This window comes from Heptranchias perlo, chromosome 16, assembly GCF_035084215.1.
Source record: "Heptranchias perlo isolate sHepPer1 chromosome 16, sHepPer1.hap1, whole genome shotgun sequence".
Taxonomy (NCBI): domain Eukaryota; kingdom Metazoa; phylum Chordata; class Chondrichthyes; order Hexanchiformes; family Hexanchidae; genus Heptranchias; species Heptranchias perlo.
In genome coordinates, this window is record NC_090340.1 from 45304502 (window position 1) to 45324855 (window position 20354).

At 43.8% G+C, this 20354-nt stretch overlaps 1 protein-coding gene across 1 annotated transcript in view; it reads right to left on the bottom strand.

Moving 5' to 3' along the window:
- Window positions 1-4510: 4510 nt before the first annotated feature.
- tmem231 (transmembrane protein 231) overlaps window positions 4511-20354 on the bottom strand; it is a 52875-nt gene continuing 37031 nt past the window's right edge. Inside the window, exons 6-9 of the mRNA XM_067997502.1 lie at window positions 16199-16342; window positions 11889-11970; window positions 11663-11768; window positions 4511-6108 (exon numbers count right to left, since the gene is read on the bottom strand). Of these exons, the coding sequence (XP_067853603.1) occupies window positions 5946-6108; window positions 11663-11768; window positions 11889-11970; window positions 16199-16342 (495 nt within the window). The 3' untranslated portion in view covers window positions 4511-5945. The remainder of the gene's footprint in view (window positions 6109-11662; window positions 11769-11888; window positions 11971-16198; window positions 16343-20354) is intronic.

Here is a 20354-nt window from a genome sequence, read left to right on the forward strand (position 1 = left end):
GCTCTCTGTAGGGGTCTACATGAAATGAATTTGGACATTCCTGTTCCTAGTAGATGTGAATCCAAAGCACAAGACTCAATGTGTCAGTAACTTGGCAATCTCACAGACCGGCCACTGGAATAGCTGGTGCATGAAAAATCAAAATCTGGTGCTCTACTGAAGTTGAATCTAATGGTGCATTGTTGGACCAGAGTCGTGGGAACTCAAAGCTCACTTATGTTATACCTGATCCTGAGCTGCTCAATACTGACAGGTGGCTGAAGTAGGAAAGTATCTGTTCCCAGAGCTAACATCGCTCCTATTGGCAAGCACAAAATTAACGAGTGTGTTGAACCCTTACTGGCCTGTACAGCTCAGTAATGCACTGGATAAACTGAATAAGCGATCACAGGATAATTACAGGGAGGAAGGTCATTCAGCCCATCTTAATTCATCCATTCAGAAAGATCCTAAAATTCTCCCCCCCCCCCCCACACCCCTCCATTTCAGCATCCAGTTGTTTCTTAAAAGATTCTAGGGTTTTCACCTCCACTACTCCTCCTGGAGGACTCGTCCATATATTGATCACTCTTTGTATGAAGAATTTCCTACATCTGTCCTAAACTTACCATGTAGTAGTTTGAACCCATGTCCCCTTGTCCTAATCTCACAATTTAATTTAAAGTAATATTCCTGATTTACCTTTTCCATTTCCTTAACTATCTATATGCCTCTATAATATCACCTCTTAGTTGTTTCCTTTACAGGATTCTCTAGTCTTTCTTCATAACTGTGACTTTTGATGCTATGGATGAACCTTGTGGCTCTTCTCTGTACTATCTCCTGTGCTTATCTCTCCCTGGTGTCTCACGGATGAAAACTGGACGCAGTACTTAAGGTGCAGACTGACCAAAGCACTATCTAGTTTGTTCACAATGTCCTTCGACTTATATTCATTCAGTCATACCTCAGGGGATTCATTCAGTTTTTAACTGTTTTGCGAGCAGACTGTGGTGGCTCGTGTGTTCTATGCCCATGGTGCATGATATTATCACACAAGGGTACTAGCAGCTTTTGACATGATTACAGCAGGTTTACTAGAAATGTGATCTACTGTTGATTAGCAAGAAATTCCACATCCAGGGTTTAATATATGCAGAATGAAGAATAGCTGACAGTATGTTACAAGAATCCAGCATACTCAAGAGGTTCATGTGATGTCCTATACTAAGAAAGCAAAGCTCTAGTGGTTTATTTCATCATTAAAGCCCAAGAAAGTGCTTTTACCATGAACATATACTAATAATGTTACATAAATATTCAAAATTTATCCCCACACAAGAGTGAAAATCCATATGTTAAGCAACAGGTTTTCAACTGAATATTGCTCTTATCAGGATTCCTTCTAAGCTTAACATTTATAAACAAAAAATTTAACCCAAGGATAACATATTCCCCAATTACTCAATTTTTATTGATAAGCAAGCTAGATTAATCAATTTCACCTGGAGCTAGGAGTACATTTCAGATGTTTAATCACATTAGCATAATATGGCCCATAATTTGCTGACAAAGTAAAGGTGAAGTTAACGGTGCTCACCATTATTTCTGCGCAAATCGTGCAGCAACATAAGGGGAGGGCAGATGCGCAGTTAAATGCGATAACCTGGAACTTGCTGTCCGAGATGCGCCACTCCACCGTTAGCTTCGCTAAAATGGCATCTCGCTGTCTGACTCACTATTCAAATGCATCGAATGGTGTGAAGTTCCTGTATTTGCACGGTAGATACAAACTAAACTCACCACAGTAAGTTAGGGCTTGTCCAAGTAACCTTTTAATGGCGTGATAAGTGTTAGTTACTACCAAACAACCTCTCTGGCACTGAAAATGAACTATTACAAGTGTGAAGTCTCATTCCTTCAGGTTTTAATTGTTGGAGATTTTTTTTAAAAATGTAAATGAACATTTTTTAAAAACTTTTTCTGTCACTTTTTTCTCTCTCTTTTAATCCAATCCTTCTTTCACTCTCTTTATTTCTCTTTCTGCACCTGATTTGACATTGAATTTACTATTCTAACTTACACTTCCTTGTTCAGACTCTGCACTGTTCATTTAACAATCCTTCAATCTGATTGGTTAAGGAGATATACAGTTGCCTGCCCTGTTCACACAGGTCTCAGATGCCCTGCAGAGGGCGCGCACCGTTTCCATCTCATATTTCCAGCAACTTCCAGTGCAAAATCTCTCAGAAATGAAATGAGCAAGTCTAACTAACATATTTGCTGTAACCAGTTCGTTGACTGGCTACAGCAAATTCTGGGCTATCGTGTTTGGCTCTGTATTTTCTCTTGCTTTTTGAACAATCAAGGGTCGTGCTGCAAAGATTTCCTAATTTCTTATTTTGTCTGCAGTTATAGAGCTGCTGACCCAAGCACCACATTAGTAACTGGGTAATGAATTAAATTGAGATTCAATTGGATTGCTTATTTGTTTATTTTTTTCCCTAACTCCTCCTGTCCCGAGAGCAGTGAATCCCACAGTGATCATAACATCATCAGATTTCAATCGATTAGACAATCAACTGCTACAGATAATTTAATGTTAGAGACAGGTTTCAGTAGGACTAAATTGTCAAGAATGAGAGAGGATTTGGGGAAGGTTGATTTGGGGATGTTACTATATAGGAATAACTGTAGTAGAGAAGAAAAATGGAGTTATTTTAAATCTATACTCATGGACAGGGAAGCCAATTATGTGCCTTGGATTTAAAAGGAGGGTATGTGGTAAGTGAAACCCAAATGGCTTGATATAGCTGCTCGTAGACAAATTAAACTTAAAAATATGGCTTTTTAACAAGTATAAAGTAAATAACAAGAAAATAGGGACGGAAATAAGGGTCAGTTCAGTTTAAAAGCTGTTATTAGAACAATCAAAAGGGTAGTGGAAATGAGGACTGTGAATAAATGCAATGTGACAGTAAGGTCTTTTTCAGTTATGACAGGAGTGAGCGTGATCAATGATTGCACAGGGCCTTTGAGAGGTTCTGCAGAGCAGATTTGGGTGGAGAACCAAGATATAGCTGAGGTGTTAAATGGATACTTTTCGTCTGTTTTCACTACTGAAGATAACGCTAAGTTGCTTGTGGTAACAGAGAGAGAAGCTACCAAAATTGAATCCTTGAAAGTTAATGAAAAAATAGTCCTGGCTAGGATTAGGTTGATGGACATGTAGGCTGCATCACATCTGGGTGGGACATATGTATGGAGTACTTTTCCTGTCCTTTTTCATATGCTTGTATGTTCAGCCATCAAACCAGATCAGAGCATCACCCATGGGGCTTGTCTTCATTTGTGAACCTAGTCAATGAGCATAGCGGGCTACTCAATCACGGGGGACATCAAAGCCAAGCAGCATCTCGTTCTTGGTTGATGTCCATATGTGCATGCATACACATTTTTCCATCAGATATTACTGCATAAAAACCCTGGTCCAAATCAATTGTAGTATATCCACTGCTACTCTAGCTGAGATCAGGTAACTCAGCAAAGATCAGGGATCAAACCTCAGACTGCTCAGTGGAAGGAGTCAAAGGTATATTTTTATAGAAAGAGAGCGAGAGAGAGATAATTAGAGAAAGAAACACAGGAAGTAAATGTAACGCTTACTTCGTGTAATACCTTTCAGTCAGGGTATTTCAATCGTACCTAAACTTCTTACTTTTACCCCATTTCTTATACTCATTTCTGAACGGCTCATTCTTTCCACTCCAGCTCTGATATTCTTTTGTTGCCAATTTTCATCTCCCAGCTGTGAATGGTCCTGGTCTCAATAGCTGTGGTTTGTGAAGATCAGTCTTCTTGCCTGACCAGAATTCCTGCTCCTGGTGTCCACTTCCAACGCTGGTCAGCTCCCCCTCCCGGTTCCACTCCATGGAAGGTCATATTGCCAGATTCCACTAAAGGGTTTCCTGATATTGAGCCAGGGAATTGTTTCTTAGTTGTTTAAAGCACCAGTTGCACTTTTACAATATTTGTCAACATACAAATTGGCAAACACTGTATTATCACAATAAGTACCTTAACAAGTAAGAGACAGTTCAAGGCTCATTTAGGAAATTGGTACGCTAAAACTTCTGGAGAGGGTAGATGCGTGAAGGCTTGCATCCCCCCTCCCCCCAACCCCCCCCCCAACATTGCCAAATACCAGGCTCCATTTAATAGTCCCAGCCCTACCGCCCATTATTCCCAAATCCAAAACCTGTTTCCCCAATTGTACTATACCCTTGCAACCTCCTCCCAAGCACTCCTGTGCCCTGGGACCACATCCATTGCTGGATTCCAGGATGCATTTCCCAATACTCCAAGACCTCAGCACCGTATCCACTGCAGCCAAATCTCAGCATCCCTCTTCCATTGCTCTCATTTTCTGAAACACAACTCACTGTGCTCCCCAAACCGAATTCTCCTTCCACTATTCCCAATGCTTGAAACCCCACCCCCCCACCTCAAACAGGTGTTTCCAGATCCTATGATGCATGTTCCAATGTTCACAGCCCCAGGTTTCCCTTCCCAGTGCCCCTAAATCTTGGACCTCCTCCTAGAGACCCCGGGTCCCTCTCCCAGGACTGCCACAGCCCAGACCAACCTCCCAACACTATTACCAAACCACATGGCTCCCCCACTACCATGTACTGCTCTATACCTCCTATTTACCTGCAATCTGGAACATCTTCCTGTGTATCTGGGTTTTAAAAGCTAAAAGATAAAATTGTTTGCATGGCTAAACAAACATAATCATAATCCATTTGAAGAATTACTCAATAACCTGTCTTTTTTCTTTACAGGTGCTGACTGACCTGGTATGCATTTGCAGTTTCATTTTAAGTTTAATTTTTATAACTGTAATCAAGGCCACTGATTTACAACTCTAATGAAAATATGGATGTAATTATGTAATTCAAATCCAAAAATACTGCTAACACTGTCAAACTATTGTACAATAAAAACACAATATGATTTGTAAATAAGTGGCCTTTTACATTGCAGGTTATAAAATAGCACATCCTCTGTGTAAGCAATGCCACTAGAGATCAGCTAATAAGGAGATAATATATATAAAATAATGTATGTGTGTTTCTTAAATTGCACCAGCAATAAAGTACACAAACACCGCAAACTCTAATTCAGGTAGCTAAGCAATAAAAGTCGTAACAACTTTGCAAGGAGACCATTTAAATGCAAGTTTTTTTGATGACGCCCAATTCAAAAACATTAATCAAAATCATTATGTTTATGCTTCTGCTTCAGTGCTGAATTCTAACTATTGGGAGCTGGAATTGAAAGTTTGAAGTTCTTTTATAGAATAATTAAAAGTTTTATAATTTTTCCTAACTTCTTAATAGTAATCCATCAGTTTCATGTAGATACTGTCTCGTGAATACCTCATGAATATGGTGCTTTATTACTGAAACAAAGTGGAACTACAGCAGTGTAAATCAAATTATAAATTGATGCTGTCCATAGATGCATTTAAGGGGAAGATACATATGTACATGAGGGAGAAAGGAATAGAAGGATACGCTGATAGGGTATGATGAAGTATGGTTGGAGGAGGCTCATGTGGAGCATAAGCACCGGCACAGACCTGATGGGCTGAATGGCCTGTTTCTCTGCTGTAAAATTCTATGTAAGTCTATGAAGATTGTTAGATTGTTTTAGGCTTTAATATAGTTTTTGCTGGGGAAAAGGTGGTGATTAGAACCCTTCCTATAGCTATGTTTAACCGTTAGTTCATACAGGTATGCAAGCAATACAGATTAAAGTTTGCACTTAAGGCAACTTGCAATATGTAGCAGTAAATTATACTTAACCATCAAATACAATGACTTCTCTTGTTAAATATTTGGTTGCTGCTGTGCTTTTGTAGTGGGATCAGCAATTTCTTACGAGCCATCCTTTGTAATTAATTACGATTGGTGCTGCTTATCTGGTGGTACCATTATAGCAGTCAACACATGATTTTGAAAGACAAATATCTTGATTCGCTCAAAGATCCACAAGAATATGAGAAGAATGCTGACATACTGGATCCAAGCGATCTTAATCATCTCCCAGAAACCAGGTCGATAAGTAAAAACACAATTAAGGAACAGAAACAAGCAAAGAGAAATAAATGCACAATACATTAGTAAGAAGTTAACCATGTATAAGCACTGTAACAGACTTGTTATTCATTAGTACTGAGCTGATCAATGATCTAAGATTCAGAATTCACAGTAACCCCACACTACTAAATTTCAAATATTGTTGGATGCTCAGTAGTCTTGATAGTAACAGAGATTCTATTAGTAACAAGAAATATTGACTCTTATCTATTGTAAAATAATAAAAGAATGTGTTTGTTTATCATCAGAGCTTCAATTCTAGCCACAGAACTAAACAGGTACAACTGGCAGGCATTATAGGCTGGATTATGATGGGGTAATTCTCATTAATATCTTACATGGTGCTTTGTTAAATCCTGTTCCATTATCACATTCTTGCATTTAAACCATCAAGTCAAGTAAGCTTTACTCATTAAAGGTTTTAATGGCAGGAGTAAGGACCATCAGCATCTTGAATTAGGAAGGTTGCATTCAGGTATTTTAAGGTAGTGGACAGAACAGAGCATCTGTTCCATCAATTCATTGATCATTTTAGAGCATTAGATTTGTCTACATTTTAAGTTGGATTTAGCAAGCTCGACATTTATCTATAAAGAGTAAAGGAAATGAAAATGTAGGTGATCAAACACCAATGACATACTTTACAATGTAGTTATGTTATGTTTTTATGTTTAAAAAAAAGAAATAGGAGCAGGAGTAGGCCATATGGCCCCTCAAGCCTGCTCCGCCATTCAATAATATCATAGAGTCATAGAGTTATACAGCACGGATAGAGGCCCTTCGGCCCATCGTGTCCGCACCGGCCATCAGCCCTGTCTACTCTAATCCCATATTCCAGCATTTGGTCCGTAGCCTTGTATGCTATGGCATTTCAAGTGCTCATCCAAATGCTTCTTGAATGTTGTGAGGGTTCCTGCCTCCACAACCCTTTCAGGCAGTGAGTTCCAGACTCCAACCACCCTCTGGGTGAAAAAGTTCTTTCTCAAATCCCCTCTAAACCTCCCGCCTTTTACCTTGAATCTATGTCCCCTTGTTATAGAACCCTCAACGAAGGGAAAAAGCTCCTTAGTATCCATCCTATCTGTGCCCCTCATAATTTTGTACACCTCAATCATGTCCCCCCTCAGCCTCCTCTGCTCCAAGGAAAACAAACCCAATCTTCCCAGTCTCTCTTCATAGCTGAAGCGCTCCAGCCCTGGTAACATCCTGGTGAATCTCCTCTGCACCCTCTCCAAAGCGGTCACATCCTTCCTGTAGTGTGGCGACCAGAACTGCACACAGTACTCCAGCTGTGGCCTAACCAGTGTTTTATACAGCTCCATCATAACCTCCTTGCTCTTATATTCTATGCCTCGGCTAATAAAGGCAAGTATCCCATATGCCTTCTTTACCACCTTATCTACCTGTTCCGCCGCCTTCAGGGATCTGTGAACTTGCACACCAAGATCCCTCTGACCCTCTGTCTTGCCAAGGGTCCTCCCATTCATTGTGTATTCCCTTGCCTTGTTAGTCCCTCCAAAGTGCATCACCTCGCACTTTTCCGGGTTAAATTCCATTTGCCACTGTTCCGCCCATCTGACCAACCCATCTATATCGTCCTGCAGACTGAGGCTATCCTCCTCGCTATTTACCACCCTACCAATTTTTGTATCATCAGCGAACTTACTGATCATACCTTTTACATTCATATCCAAGTCATTAATGTAGACCACAAACAGCAAGGGACCCAGCACCGATCCCTGTGGTACCCCACTGGCCACAGGCTTCCAGTCACAAAAACAACCTTCGACCATCACCCTCTGCCTTCTGCCACTAAGCCAGTTTTGTATCCAAAGTGCCAAGGCACCCTGGATTCCATGGGCTCGTACCTTCTTGACCAGTCTCCTGTGGGGGACTTTATCGAAGGCCTTACTGAAATCCATGTATACCACATCCACTGCGTTACCCTCATCCACACGCCTAGTCACCCCCTCAAAAAATTCAATCAAATTAGTCAGACATGATCTTCCCTTGACAAAGCCATGTTGACTATCCCTGATTAATCCTTGCTTCTCCAAGTGGAGACTAATTTTGTCCTTCAGAATTTTTTCCAATAATTTTCCTACCACTGATGTTAGGCTCACTGGCCTGTAGTTCCCCGGTTTTTCCCTACTCCCCTTCTTGAATAATGGTATTACATTAGCGGTTCTCCAGTCCTCTGGCACATCTCCTGTGGCCAGAGAGGTTCTGAATATATGTGTCAGAGCCCCCGCAATCTCCTCCTTTGCCTCACACAGTAGCCTGGGATACATTTTGTCCGGGCCTGGGGATTTATCCATTTTTAGGCCTGCTAAAACCGCCAATACCTCCTCCCGCTCGATGTTAATATGTTCGAGTATATCACAGTCCCCCTGCCGTATTTCTATGTCTACATCGTCCTTCTCCATAGTGAAAACAGATGCAAAAAATTCATTTAGAACCCCTCCTACATCTGCCGGCTCCACACACAGATTGCCATTTTTGTCCCTAATGGGCCCTATTTTTTCCCTAGTCATCCTCTTACCCTTAATATACTTATAAAACATCTTAGGATTTTCCTTTATTTTGCTCGCCAGTGTTATATCATGGCCCCTCCTTGATCTCCTAATTTCTTTTTTAAGTATCCCCCTGCACTTTTTGTACTCCTCTAGGGCTTCCTCCGTCTTTAGCCTTTTGTATCTGCCAAAAGCCCTCCTTTTTTTCCTAATCCATTCTCGTATATCCCCTGACATCCAAGGTTCCCTGGAGTTCTTGGAACCACCCTTGACCTTTACGGGAACATGTTGCCATTGTATGGTCTCAATCTCCCTTCTGAAAGACTCCCATTGCTCCGATGCGGATTTTCCTACAAGCAGCTGATCCCAGTCCATTTTGGCCAGATCCTGCCTTATCCTATTAAAATCGGCCTTCCCCCAATTTAGAACCTTTATTTCCGGCCCCTCCCTGTCCTTTTCCATGACCACCTTAAATCTCACCGAATTATGGTCACTGTCACCAAAGTGCTCACCTACTAGCACTTCTTCCACTTGGCCGGCCACATTCCCTAGAATTAGGTCCAGTACCGCCCCCTCTCTTGTAGGACTTTCTACATGCTGGCTCAAAAAGTTCTCCTGGATGCACGTTAAGAATTTTGTACCCTCTAAGCCTCATATCATAATTCTTAAAAATTGATAATAAATTACTAGAATTTTTTTTATTGGGGGACAAGTTTGGTGGCCATTCACAATGGCATGGCTGCTCAGGGAAAAATCCTTCAAATCATTAAGCAATTAAGGACACAAATGGTTGCTCTGTACTATATTTGGTGCTTATGATGGTCTTACCAATGCAGACACCATGTAAAGTTCTTCATAATACACCTTCCCCATAATATGCTTTATAAATGGCTCCCAATGATAGAGCGAAAGAGAACATCCACTATAACATATTTTTAAAAAACAATTCAGCTTAGAATTTTTTTTCATTCATTACTTCACTCCTGACGTACTGAAAAATTCAAATGACCTTATGGCATACTTTAATAAGTCCAATACCTACTGCTAAATACAATGGGGTAGAGTTTCCGCTAGACTGCGCTGGTTTTATCAACGCACTCGCCCGAACCATTGTGATCGTGGAAAATCAAGTGCAATTTACCTCAGGTGTAAATTGAGCCTCCGCGATCTTTTGTGCTGGTTCAAAAATCATCACGCCCGAAGCTGGCCCCGCCCACAAAATTGGCCATGGCCCCAGATCGAAATAACGAGGGCGCCGAGTTTCCGCCGATTATGCCCGTTCGAGGAAGGTCTTCAAATTAAGCTTGTTTTCTTAGGCGCACAGGCAACAGTAGGCATGTTTATTAAAAAATATTTAATTTACTAAGAAACTGACTAGTGTACACGAATGAAAGTAGTAAATGGTTCAGTATAGTTTGGATACCAACAGAATTAAGAATCTTGACAGCAACACTCATAGGAACATGGGAACATAGGAACAGGAGTTGGTCATTCAGTCCCTCAAGCCTTCTCCACCATTCAATTAGATTGTGGCTCAAATCTATCTAACCACCTTAGCTACTTATCGCTTGATACCCGTAACAAAAATCTAGCGATATCAGCCTTGAAAACGCCAGAGCCCCCATATTTACAGGGAGGCGGGGAGGGTGTGGGGGATTTAACGGCAGGACCTCATTATAATCTTTTCTTTCACTTCCCACCGGCAGCTGGTCAAATTGACAGGCTGGCTGGCTGGGAAACCAGCGGTAGGAGGCCGCAGCCGGGGACCCTTGGGGGTGTTCCCTAGCGATCGGGAGAGAGATCAGGGCGTGGAGGAGAAGGGGAGGTCATTGATTGCAGGAGGGAGCAATCGGTAGCGAGGAGCCCGAAGGCTTCCTTGGCGGGCCAGGGAGAGCACGCCTGTTCCTCTTGGCCCACGAGGAGTGCTGTATAAGGCACTTACCTTCTTAAGCCGGCAGCTCCCACCTCCCTTTCACTGCTCGGGAAACCCACGCGGCAACTGTTAAATTTAAATCAGGCTCCCAATCGCAATATGTTAATGAAGTATCCTACATCTCGAGGGCGGGACACCCACACGACACATAACCCACTGCCGTAAAAACGGCAACGGGCGTGTACGCGGCGAGTTGGGGACGTGTTCCCCATTTAATAAATTTTAACCACCAACCCCCCGACACTCTCCCGTCTGTCATAGGGTATTAATATCGAGGCCAAGTTGTCCCAGCATGCACAGCCTTTTGAGAGAGTTTTCTAGATTTCTACTACCGTTTGTGCAAAAATGTGCTTTCTGATTTCCCTCCTAAATGGCCTAGACCTATTTCTAAGATTATATGCTCTTGTTCTTGATTCCCCCACCAGAGGAAATATTTTCTCTGTATCTACCTCATCGGATGCTTTTAACATTTTAAACACCTCAATCAGATCACCCCTCAATCTTCTATACACAAGGGAATACCAGCCAGGTTTATGCAACCTGTCCTCATAATTTAACCATCTAAGCCCCGGTGTCATTCTGGTGAATCTGCGCTGCGCCCTCTCCAAGGTTAATATATCCTTCCTGAGTTGCGGTGCCCAAAAACTGAATACAGTACTCCAGATGGGGTCTGTCCAAGGCTATATACAACAACCCACCACCACCTTTGGAAACTGCAGACTTTTTGCCTATCCCAGGAGATTACATGGTTGCAGGGAGGGGTGGGGGGCGGAAGGAAATGTCTAGTCATGGTGGTCCAGCCATCATGAATATGGGGCAGGCTTAACAGAGCAGCGGGTCTTTTCCTGCCCGTAACTTTCGTATATTTGTAATTTCTTTTGAGTACTAATAAACCAGATAATATGACATTGAATGCAATTTTACAAAGGAAAAAATATTGCCACTATAACGTAACAGTTTGAACTTTAACAATGAATTCTAAATGTCAGTTTTATTCAAAATAATATATCAATTCTCAGGGTCTGTAACCACTTCCAATCTGTAGACATAATTTTGAATTTGGAAAAGGATATGTAATAATTTCCACAGGATATCTGATGACTGCATTAATAACAAATGGGGCATCAGCAGCTCTTCCTGCTGTCCACACAGGATACTGATTGGTAAAAATTGTTGTTACTAAAACCCAAAGTGATAGTTAGTGTCCAAATTAGATTCAAAGGGAAAAAAAAGTAGTTCTAAGATGAGCATTTTATATTGGTAAATCAACACACAATGCCATTATAATGAAAATCTCACCATTCCTATCTTGATATGATGCAATGATATCTGCCAGGTCAAAGGCACTTGCAAATGGACTGCCCTCATTAACTATTGAAACCTGTGGAATAAAAATGATATCTGTATAAAACTTTGAGCTATTTGTCCATCCATCTGTTTGATATCTCAATGAACATGGCAGTATGCGACTGGTCTAACGTAACAATATCTGATTGGTCGCTAGCTCAGTCCTTCCTGCGTCTCCCTACTCCAGAGTATTACAGGCTCCAATGCTGACATTTATTTATTTCATCCTTTTGAATATATTTTTTAAGGTTCATCTGTTGAATGTTTATTTAATTTACCAAGTCTGCCACTGATACTTATTTATTGATTTCATTTTTTCCAAAGTGTTGATTTTTATCTAACTAATATAGAATTAAAGTGTTTGAGGTTCTGGCAGTTAATAGGTGAGGTGAGAGTGGCTGCCCTTGACATCAAGGCAGTATTTGACTGAGTGTGGCACCAAGGAGCCCTAGTAAAATTGAAGTCAATGGGAATCAGGGGGAAAACTCTCCAGTGGCTGGAGTCATATCTAGCACAAAGGAAGATGGTAGTGGGTGTTGGAGGCCAATCATCTCAGCCCCAGGACATTGCTGCAGGAGTTCCTCAGGGCAGTGTCCTTGGCTCAACCATCTTTAGCTGCTTCAACAATTACCTTCCCTCCATCATAAGGTCAGAAATGGGGATGTTCGCTGATGATTGCACAGTGTTCAGTTCCATTCGCAACCCCTCAGAAAACGAAGCAGTCCGTGCCCGCATGCAGCAAGACCTGGACAACATCCAGGTTTGGGCTGATAAGTGGCAAGTAACATTCACGCCAGACAAGTGCCAGGCAATGACCATCTCCAACAAGAGAGAGTCTAACCATCTCCCCTTGTCATTCAACGGCATTACCATCGCCGAATCCCCCACCATCAATATCCTAGGGGTCACCAATGACCAAAAACTTAACTGGACCAGCCACATAAATACTGTGGCTACAAGAGAAGGTCAAAGACTGGGTACTCTGTGGCGAGTGACTCACCTCCTGACTCCCCAAAGCCTTTCCACCATCTACAAGGCACAAGTCAGGAGTGTGATGGAATACTCTCCACTTGCCTGGATGAGTGCAGCTCCAACAACACACAAGCTCAACACCATCCAGGACAAAGCAGCCCGCTTGATTGGCACCTCATCCACTACCCTAAACATTCACTCCCTTCAACACCGGCGCACCGTGGCTGGAGTGTGTACCATCTACAGGATGCACTGCAGCAACTCACCAAGGCTTCTTCGACAGCACCTCCCAAGCCCACGACTTCTACCACCTAGAAGGACAAGGGCAGCAGGCACATGGGAACAACACCACCTGCATGTTCCCCTCCAAGTCACACACCATCCTGACTTGGAAATATATCGCCGTTCCTTCATCGTCGCTGGATCAAAATCCTGGAACTCCCCACCTAACAGCACTGTGGGAGAGCTGTCACCACACAGACTGCAGCGGTTCAAGAAGGCAGCTCACCACCACCTTCTCAAGGAGGGATGGGCAATAAATGCTGGCCTTGCCAGTGACACCCACATCCCATGAACGAATAAAAAAAATGTTTAATTATTCCTACTTCTGCTGTGCACTACATAGCCCATCTGTGCTCTCCACTTGCCACTTGCTCTGCATGTACTCTCATCTGTAATCTCCTTTTCGTCACTGGGCCCTGTGCACTCTGCTCAGTAACTAACCCCCCTGAGCTGTCTACACATGCACAAGATCACTAGGTAAATATGAATGAGGAAGGTACTTTGGTCCATCCTAGATCATTAATCAATAAGGAACATACAATATCCCAAATCATAGCATCCAGCTCTTTCTTAAATGATTCTAGGGTGTTTTACTCCACTATCCATATAGAAGTCCATTCCAAACACTCTTTGTGTGAAGAACTTCCTCATATCAGTCTTTGCTAGTTTGACTCTGTATCCTTATCCTACTGTCCTGGTGTAGTTTGAAGTAATGTTCCAGATTAATTTTTTCTGTAACTGTTTACTATCTATATACCTCCACGATGCCCCTCTCAGTCGCTCTTTGCAAAGGTGAAAAGCCCAAGTTTCTCCAGTTTTTCCTCATGACAGTATCCTTGGGTACAAGGGTTCAGATTTGTGGTGCTTCTCCACACCACCTCACAAAGGTAATTACAGATAAGGAAGCCAGTATGCCCATCTAAATTCACCCTGTCATAGAATCCTATGATTCCAAAAATCACAGCATCCAACTGCCTTGAGAATAACTGCAAACTTTTTGCCTCTGCTTATTGTTACAGCTGAATGGGACTGAATTTAAATGGGACAGCAGCTGCCTGAAAATGCTGTTGGAGCACTTACAGCCCCGTTTACTCTGGCGCTCCAGCCACCACCATCTTGGGTAGCACCTGAGCGGTGGTGGGAGGTTACTTGTGATATGCAAATCTGGGTCCTATGAGATATATAGGATTGAAATTTTGAGGTGCTAATGGGTAGAGTGTGTGCTGTGCACACTCTGTCCATCCTACCGTTATTAAGTGGCCTAAACACCGGTCAAAGAAAAACAATTTAGGCCCTCGTGCCTGTGCCAACTCTTTGAAAGAGCTATCCAATTAGTCCCACTCCCCCATTCTTTCCCCATAGCCCTTAAAGGGACAAAAAAAAACATGTGAACTTTTATTTGTCTGGGGCCAGGAGGGAGGCCACAAAAAAAAACTCCAACCCCACTGCTTGCCCGTTCGAAGCCCCCAACCCTCCCCCCCACCCCAACCCCAGATCTCCTCCCTAACCCCCAGTTCTGACGCTCAGCCGACTCTGCGTAGAATTCTGCCGATTTCCAGCTCGACGCAACTGGCAAGCTCGGAGTTTCGGTTTGGAGTCTGCAGATTGCCGGCAGCATGTAAATCAAGGCGGGGCCTCAAAATGGCTCAGGCTTCACGGCTGTAATAAAGGATGGACACACTTCTCCCACCAACATCCCGTTGCACGCTGCAACAACAACAACAACAACTTGCATTTATATAGCGCCTTTAATATAGTAAAATGTCCCAAGGCGTTTCACAGGAGTGTTATCAAACAAAATTTGACACCGAACCACATAAGAAGATATTATCTTAGTCAAAAAGGTAGGTTTCATGGAGCGTCCTAAAGGAGGATAGAGAGGTTGAGAGACGGAGAGGGTTAGGGCCTAGGCAGCTGAAGGCACGGCCACCAATGGTGGAGCGCAGAAAATCAGGGATGCGCAAGTGGCAAGAATTGGAGGAGAGCAGAGACCTCGGAGAGTTGGAGGAGGTCACAGAGACAGCGAGGGGCAAGGCCATGGAGGGATTTGAAAACAAGGATGAGAATTTTAAAATCAAGGCGTTCCCAGACCGGGAGCCAATGTTGGTCAGCGAGCACAGGGGTGAAGGGTGAAAGGGACTTGGTGCGAGTTAGGATACCAGCAGCAGAGTTTTGGATGAGCTCAAGTTTATGAAAGGTGGAAGATGGGAGACCAGCCAAGAGAGCATTGGAATAGTCAAGTCTAGAGGTAATAAAAGTATGGATGAGGGTTTCAGCAGCAGATGAGCTGAGGCAGGAGCGGAGACGAACGACGTTACAGAGGTGGAAATAGGTGGTCTTGGTGATGGAGTGGGTGTGTGGTCTGAAGCTCATCTCAGTGTCAAATAGGACACCAAGTTTGCAAATGGTCTGGTTCAGCCTCAGATAGTGGCCAGGGAGAGGAATGGAGTCAGTGGCTAGGGAACGGAGTTTGTGGAGGAAACTGAAGGAAATGGTTTCAGTCTTCTTAACATTTAGTTGGAGGAAATTTTTGCTCATCCAATACTGGATGTCAGACAAGCAGCGTCACAAATCAGAGACAGTGGAGGGGTCGAGGGAGTTGGTTTAGGTAGAGCTGGGTCTCGTCAGTGTAGATGTGGAGACCTGACGTGTTTTCCGTTAAAATCACCCCCAATGAATGTACAATGTACCATGTGCACAAGTCTGAGTATGACCTTCTTCATGAGGAATTCAGTGACAAAGTAAAGATAGCCATGAGGTTTAAATACAACTTAGTAAAGTATTTTTAAAACTGCTGAGATAACACCCTGTTATGCAGACATACGAATGGAACAAGTGGACAGTTTCAGATATCCCCACTTTCAAAAGGAACAGACAATTTTGGTCATAAATTTGGAAAAGCATTTTTAACTTATCATGGTGACAGTTTAGAGTTCACAAACAGCTTCAAAACATAAATCCCTCATTCTTAGCAAAGCATAAACTTTTAAAACAGGAAATATACTTACATTGTAACGTGTGTCAAATCCTCTGTGCTTAAGTGGCTCTCGTTGATGTAGCTTTAAGTCACCATTCACAGTAAGCTGAGACCCAGGTATGGAGGATGAGAAGTAGACATATGCCATACTCTGCATTATGAATGTAGACATCCTCTGTAAACAATATCATGAAATATTTAAACTAATAGCAGATCTCCCGTGATGCTGCTCAGTGAGATTGAGGTTATACGAACATACGAACTAAGAGCAAGAGTAGGCCATTCAGCTCCTTGAGCCTGCTCTGCCATTTGATAAGGACATGCTGATCTGATTGTGACCTCAACCCTACTTTTCCGTCTACCTACGATAACCTTTGACTCCCTTGTTAATCAGGAAAATATCTAACTCAGCCTTAAAAATATTCAATGACCCTGCCTCCACCGCTCTCTGGGGAAGGGAGTTCCACAGACTCACGACCCTCAGAGAAAAAATTTCTCCTCATCTCCATATTAAATGGGAGACACCATATTTTTAAACTGTGTCCCTAGTTCTAGTCTCTCCCAGAAGGGGAAACATCCTCTCAGCATCTATCCCTTCTAGTCCCCTCAGGATCTTATGTGTTTCAATAAATTCTAAATTCTAAATTCCAATGTACACAGGCCCAACTTGTCCAACCTTTCCTCATAAGATAACCCCTCATTCCAGGAAACAGTCGAGTGAACCTTCTCTGAACCACCTCCAAAGCAATTATGTCCTTTCTTAAATAAGGAGATCAAAACTGCACACAGTATGCTAGATGTGATCTCACCAATGCCCTGTAAAACTGCAGCAAAACATCTCTACTTTTATATTCCATTCCTCTTGCAATGAATGACAACATTCCATTTGCCTTCCTACTCACTTGCTGTACCTGCATACTAACTTTTTGTGATTCATGTACTAGGACACCCAGATCCCTCCGTACCTCAGAATTCTGCAATCTCTCTCCATTTAAATAATATACTGCTTTTCTATTCCTCCTGCCAAAGTGGACAAGTTCACATTTTCCCACATTATGCTGACTCACTTAACCTATCTATATCCCTTTGCAGACAACTTGGGCTCGATTTTCGCACCCCCGAGCGGGTGCATTCGTGGCGGGGGGGCTGCGAAAATCGGGGATTCCCGGGGCGGGTTTGGAGCCCGGCTCCAACCCGCCCACTTCCGGGTTCCCCAGTGATGCACTGACATGCGCGCGCAGCCCCCGCACGTGGGACTCCCGCCGGCAATTAAAGCCGGCAGGATGCCACTTAAGGTAATTATTTAGGTACTTCAGGTCGTTTACAGACCTGATTAACATGATATTTTAGGAGGGGTGGGATTTTCCAAACAACTGGGAGTGTTTCCCGTACTGGGGGAAACACTCCCAGTTGAAATAGACGTGTTGCAGCCATCGGCCTGTGGCAGCTGCAAAGGTCCATTTGACAGGTGGGGGGGGGGGGGGGGGCGGGGAGACCCTCACTCAATGCAGTGTCACTTTGGACAAAGTTTGGCCTCCACCACCCTCCTCCTAACAATAAAATTCACAAATGTGCACACTTACCCCGGTGTCCAGACACATTTACCTACCTTGCGGACCCCCTCAAATGTACATCTTCCAGAGGGGGGCCGCCGTAGCTGCAGTCATGACCTCCTCGGAGGACGAACAGCATCACCAGCCTCGCCGGCCACACCGTCCACCTCTGACACGTGGAGCCCCACAACACAGTGCTGTGACACATCCACCTGCACAGCAGAAGGGAGGGCAAGCGCAGAGAGAGATGCATCGCAGAAGGCACTACCCTCGCCACAGGGTCTACAGACCGAGGCTCAGCTTCCTGGACCTCTCTGAGCAGCAGTGCACACGGAGGCTCAGAGTCACTCGACATGTAGTCGTGGACATCTGCAGCCTCCTTCATGCCGAGCTGCTCCCGGCTGGCCCAAGCACCATCTTCTTACCTGTCGCTGTCAAAGTCACCACTGCCCTCAATAACTTCTCCTCCGCATCCTTCCAGGATGCCACCGGGGACATCGCCGACGTCTCTCAGTCGTCTGCACAAAAGAGCCCTGCATATACACCTACACCCACTCTGCAGTGACACAATGGGTGGCATCAGTTGTGGGTCTTCATAGTGATCCTCAGGAAAGGGCATTATTGCACAAACCAGACAAGATTCGCAAAGACGTGGCAGTAGTGGTGACAATATAATATGATATATTTAATTTCTGATCAACTCACATAAGTAAAAACCATGACAAACCCTCAAACATCCTTGTGCATCCCCTTCATGCTCACGACACATTTGCCTTACGCTTCCTACTGCACATATGTGATGCATGCCCTGTGGCTGCAGCATAGGTAGTGGCAGGTTTAGTAAGACTGACTGTGAAAGAGATGCATGAGAGGGTGAGTATGAGATAGAGCCATGAGATTGTTTATTACACAAATTGGGGTTGTATTCTCTAGAGTTTCGAAGGTTAAGGGGTGATCTGATCGAAGTTTATAAGATATTAAGGGGAACAGATAGGGTGGATAGAGAGAAACTATTTCCGCTGGTTGGGGATTTTAGGAGTAGGGGGCACAGTCTAAAAATTAGAGCCAGACCTTTCAGGAGTGAGATTAGAAAACATTTCTACACACAAAGGGTTGTAGAAGTTTGGAACTCTCTTCCGCAAATGGCAATTGATACTAGCTCAATTGCTAAATTTAAATCTGAGATCGATAGCTTTTTGGCAACCAAAGGTATTAAGGGATATGGGCCAAAGGCAGGTATATGGAGTTAGATCACAGATCAGCCATGATCTTATCAAATGGTGGAGCAGGCACTAGGGGCTGAATGGCCTACTCCTGTTCCTATGTTCCTATGGTATGAGGATTGGGTTGAGTGGTAGTGGTGGAATGAGTACTGGCGAGGTGAGTAAGTGCAGGTAAGATGAGGATGAGCTTTGAGTGGGTGTGAGGAGTGATGTGATTGAGTAGTGTTGGCAGTGCAGAAGGAGATGTGGGGTGGGGGCAGTGATGTGGCAGACGGAGTGTAGGGGAATGAATAAGTGTACTCACTTCGGCTGATCTACTTAGGTCATTGAAGCGCCTCCTACACTGTAAGCAGATGTGCGATATGTTGGTAGTGCAGGTGACCTCCTCTGCCACCTCGAGCCAGGCCTTCTTGGTGGCAGAGGCAGGCCGCTTCCTCCCGCCCGCCGGGGGGGAGGATCTCCGTCCTCCCCCTCCTCCTCACCCCATCCAATAATAGCTGGAGTGAGGCATCATTAAACCTGGGAGCAGCCTTCCCCCTGGGCTGCTCCATGCTGTAATTCTTCCTATTTTCTGCAGCATCAGTCAGTGGAGGACTGCCCCTTTAAATAGGGCTTCTCCAGCTGACAGCCTATTCTGCGCATGCGCAGACCGCCCGCTGCGCAGCTTTCCAGCGCGAAACCCGGAAGCACAGGTAAGTGGCTGCAATTAGCCTGCGACTGCGTGCGGAGCACCCCGATTTCACAGGGCGCGTTACCCACGCGCCCAGTTGACCCCCCGCTGCGAACCCACCGCCCTCCTAATATGGGGCCCCTTATGTCCTCTTCACAACTTACTTTCCTACCTACCTTTGTGTCACCAGCAAATTTAGCAACCATACATTCAGTCCCTTCATCTAAGTCATTGATATGGATTGTAAATAGTTGAGGTCCCAGCACTGATCCCTGTGGCACTCCACTCGTTACATCCTGCCAACCTGAAAATGACCCATTTATGCCTACTCTCTGTTTCCTGTTAGCTAACCAATCCTTTATCCATGCTAATATGTTACCCCCTACACCATGAGCTCTTATTTTGTGTAGTAGCCCTTGATGTGGCACATTGTCAAATGCCTTCTGGAAATCCAAGTATACCACATCCACAGGATCCCCTTTATCTGCGTTGCTTGTTACTTCCTCAAAGAACTATAATAAATTAGTCAAACACGATTTCCCTTTCACAAAGCCGTGTTGACTCTGCCTGATTGCATTGAGATTTTCTAAGTGCTCTGCTATAACCTCCTTAATAATAGATTCTTGCATTTTCCCTATGACAGATGTTAAGTTAACTGGCCTGTAGTTTCCCGCTTTCAGTTTCCCTCCTTTCTTGAATAGAGGCATTACATTTGCTATTTTCCAATCTGATGGAACCCTT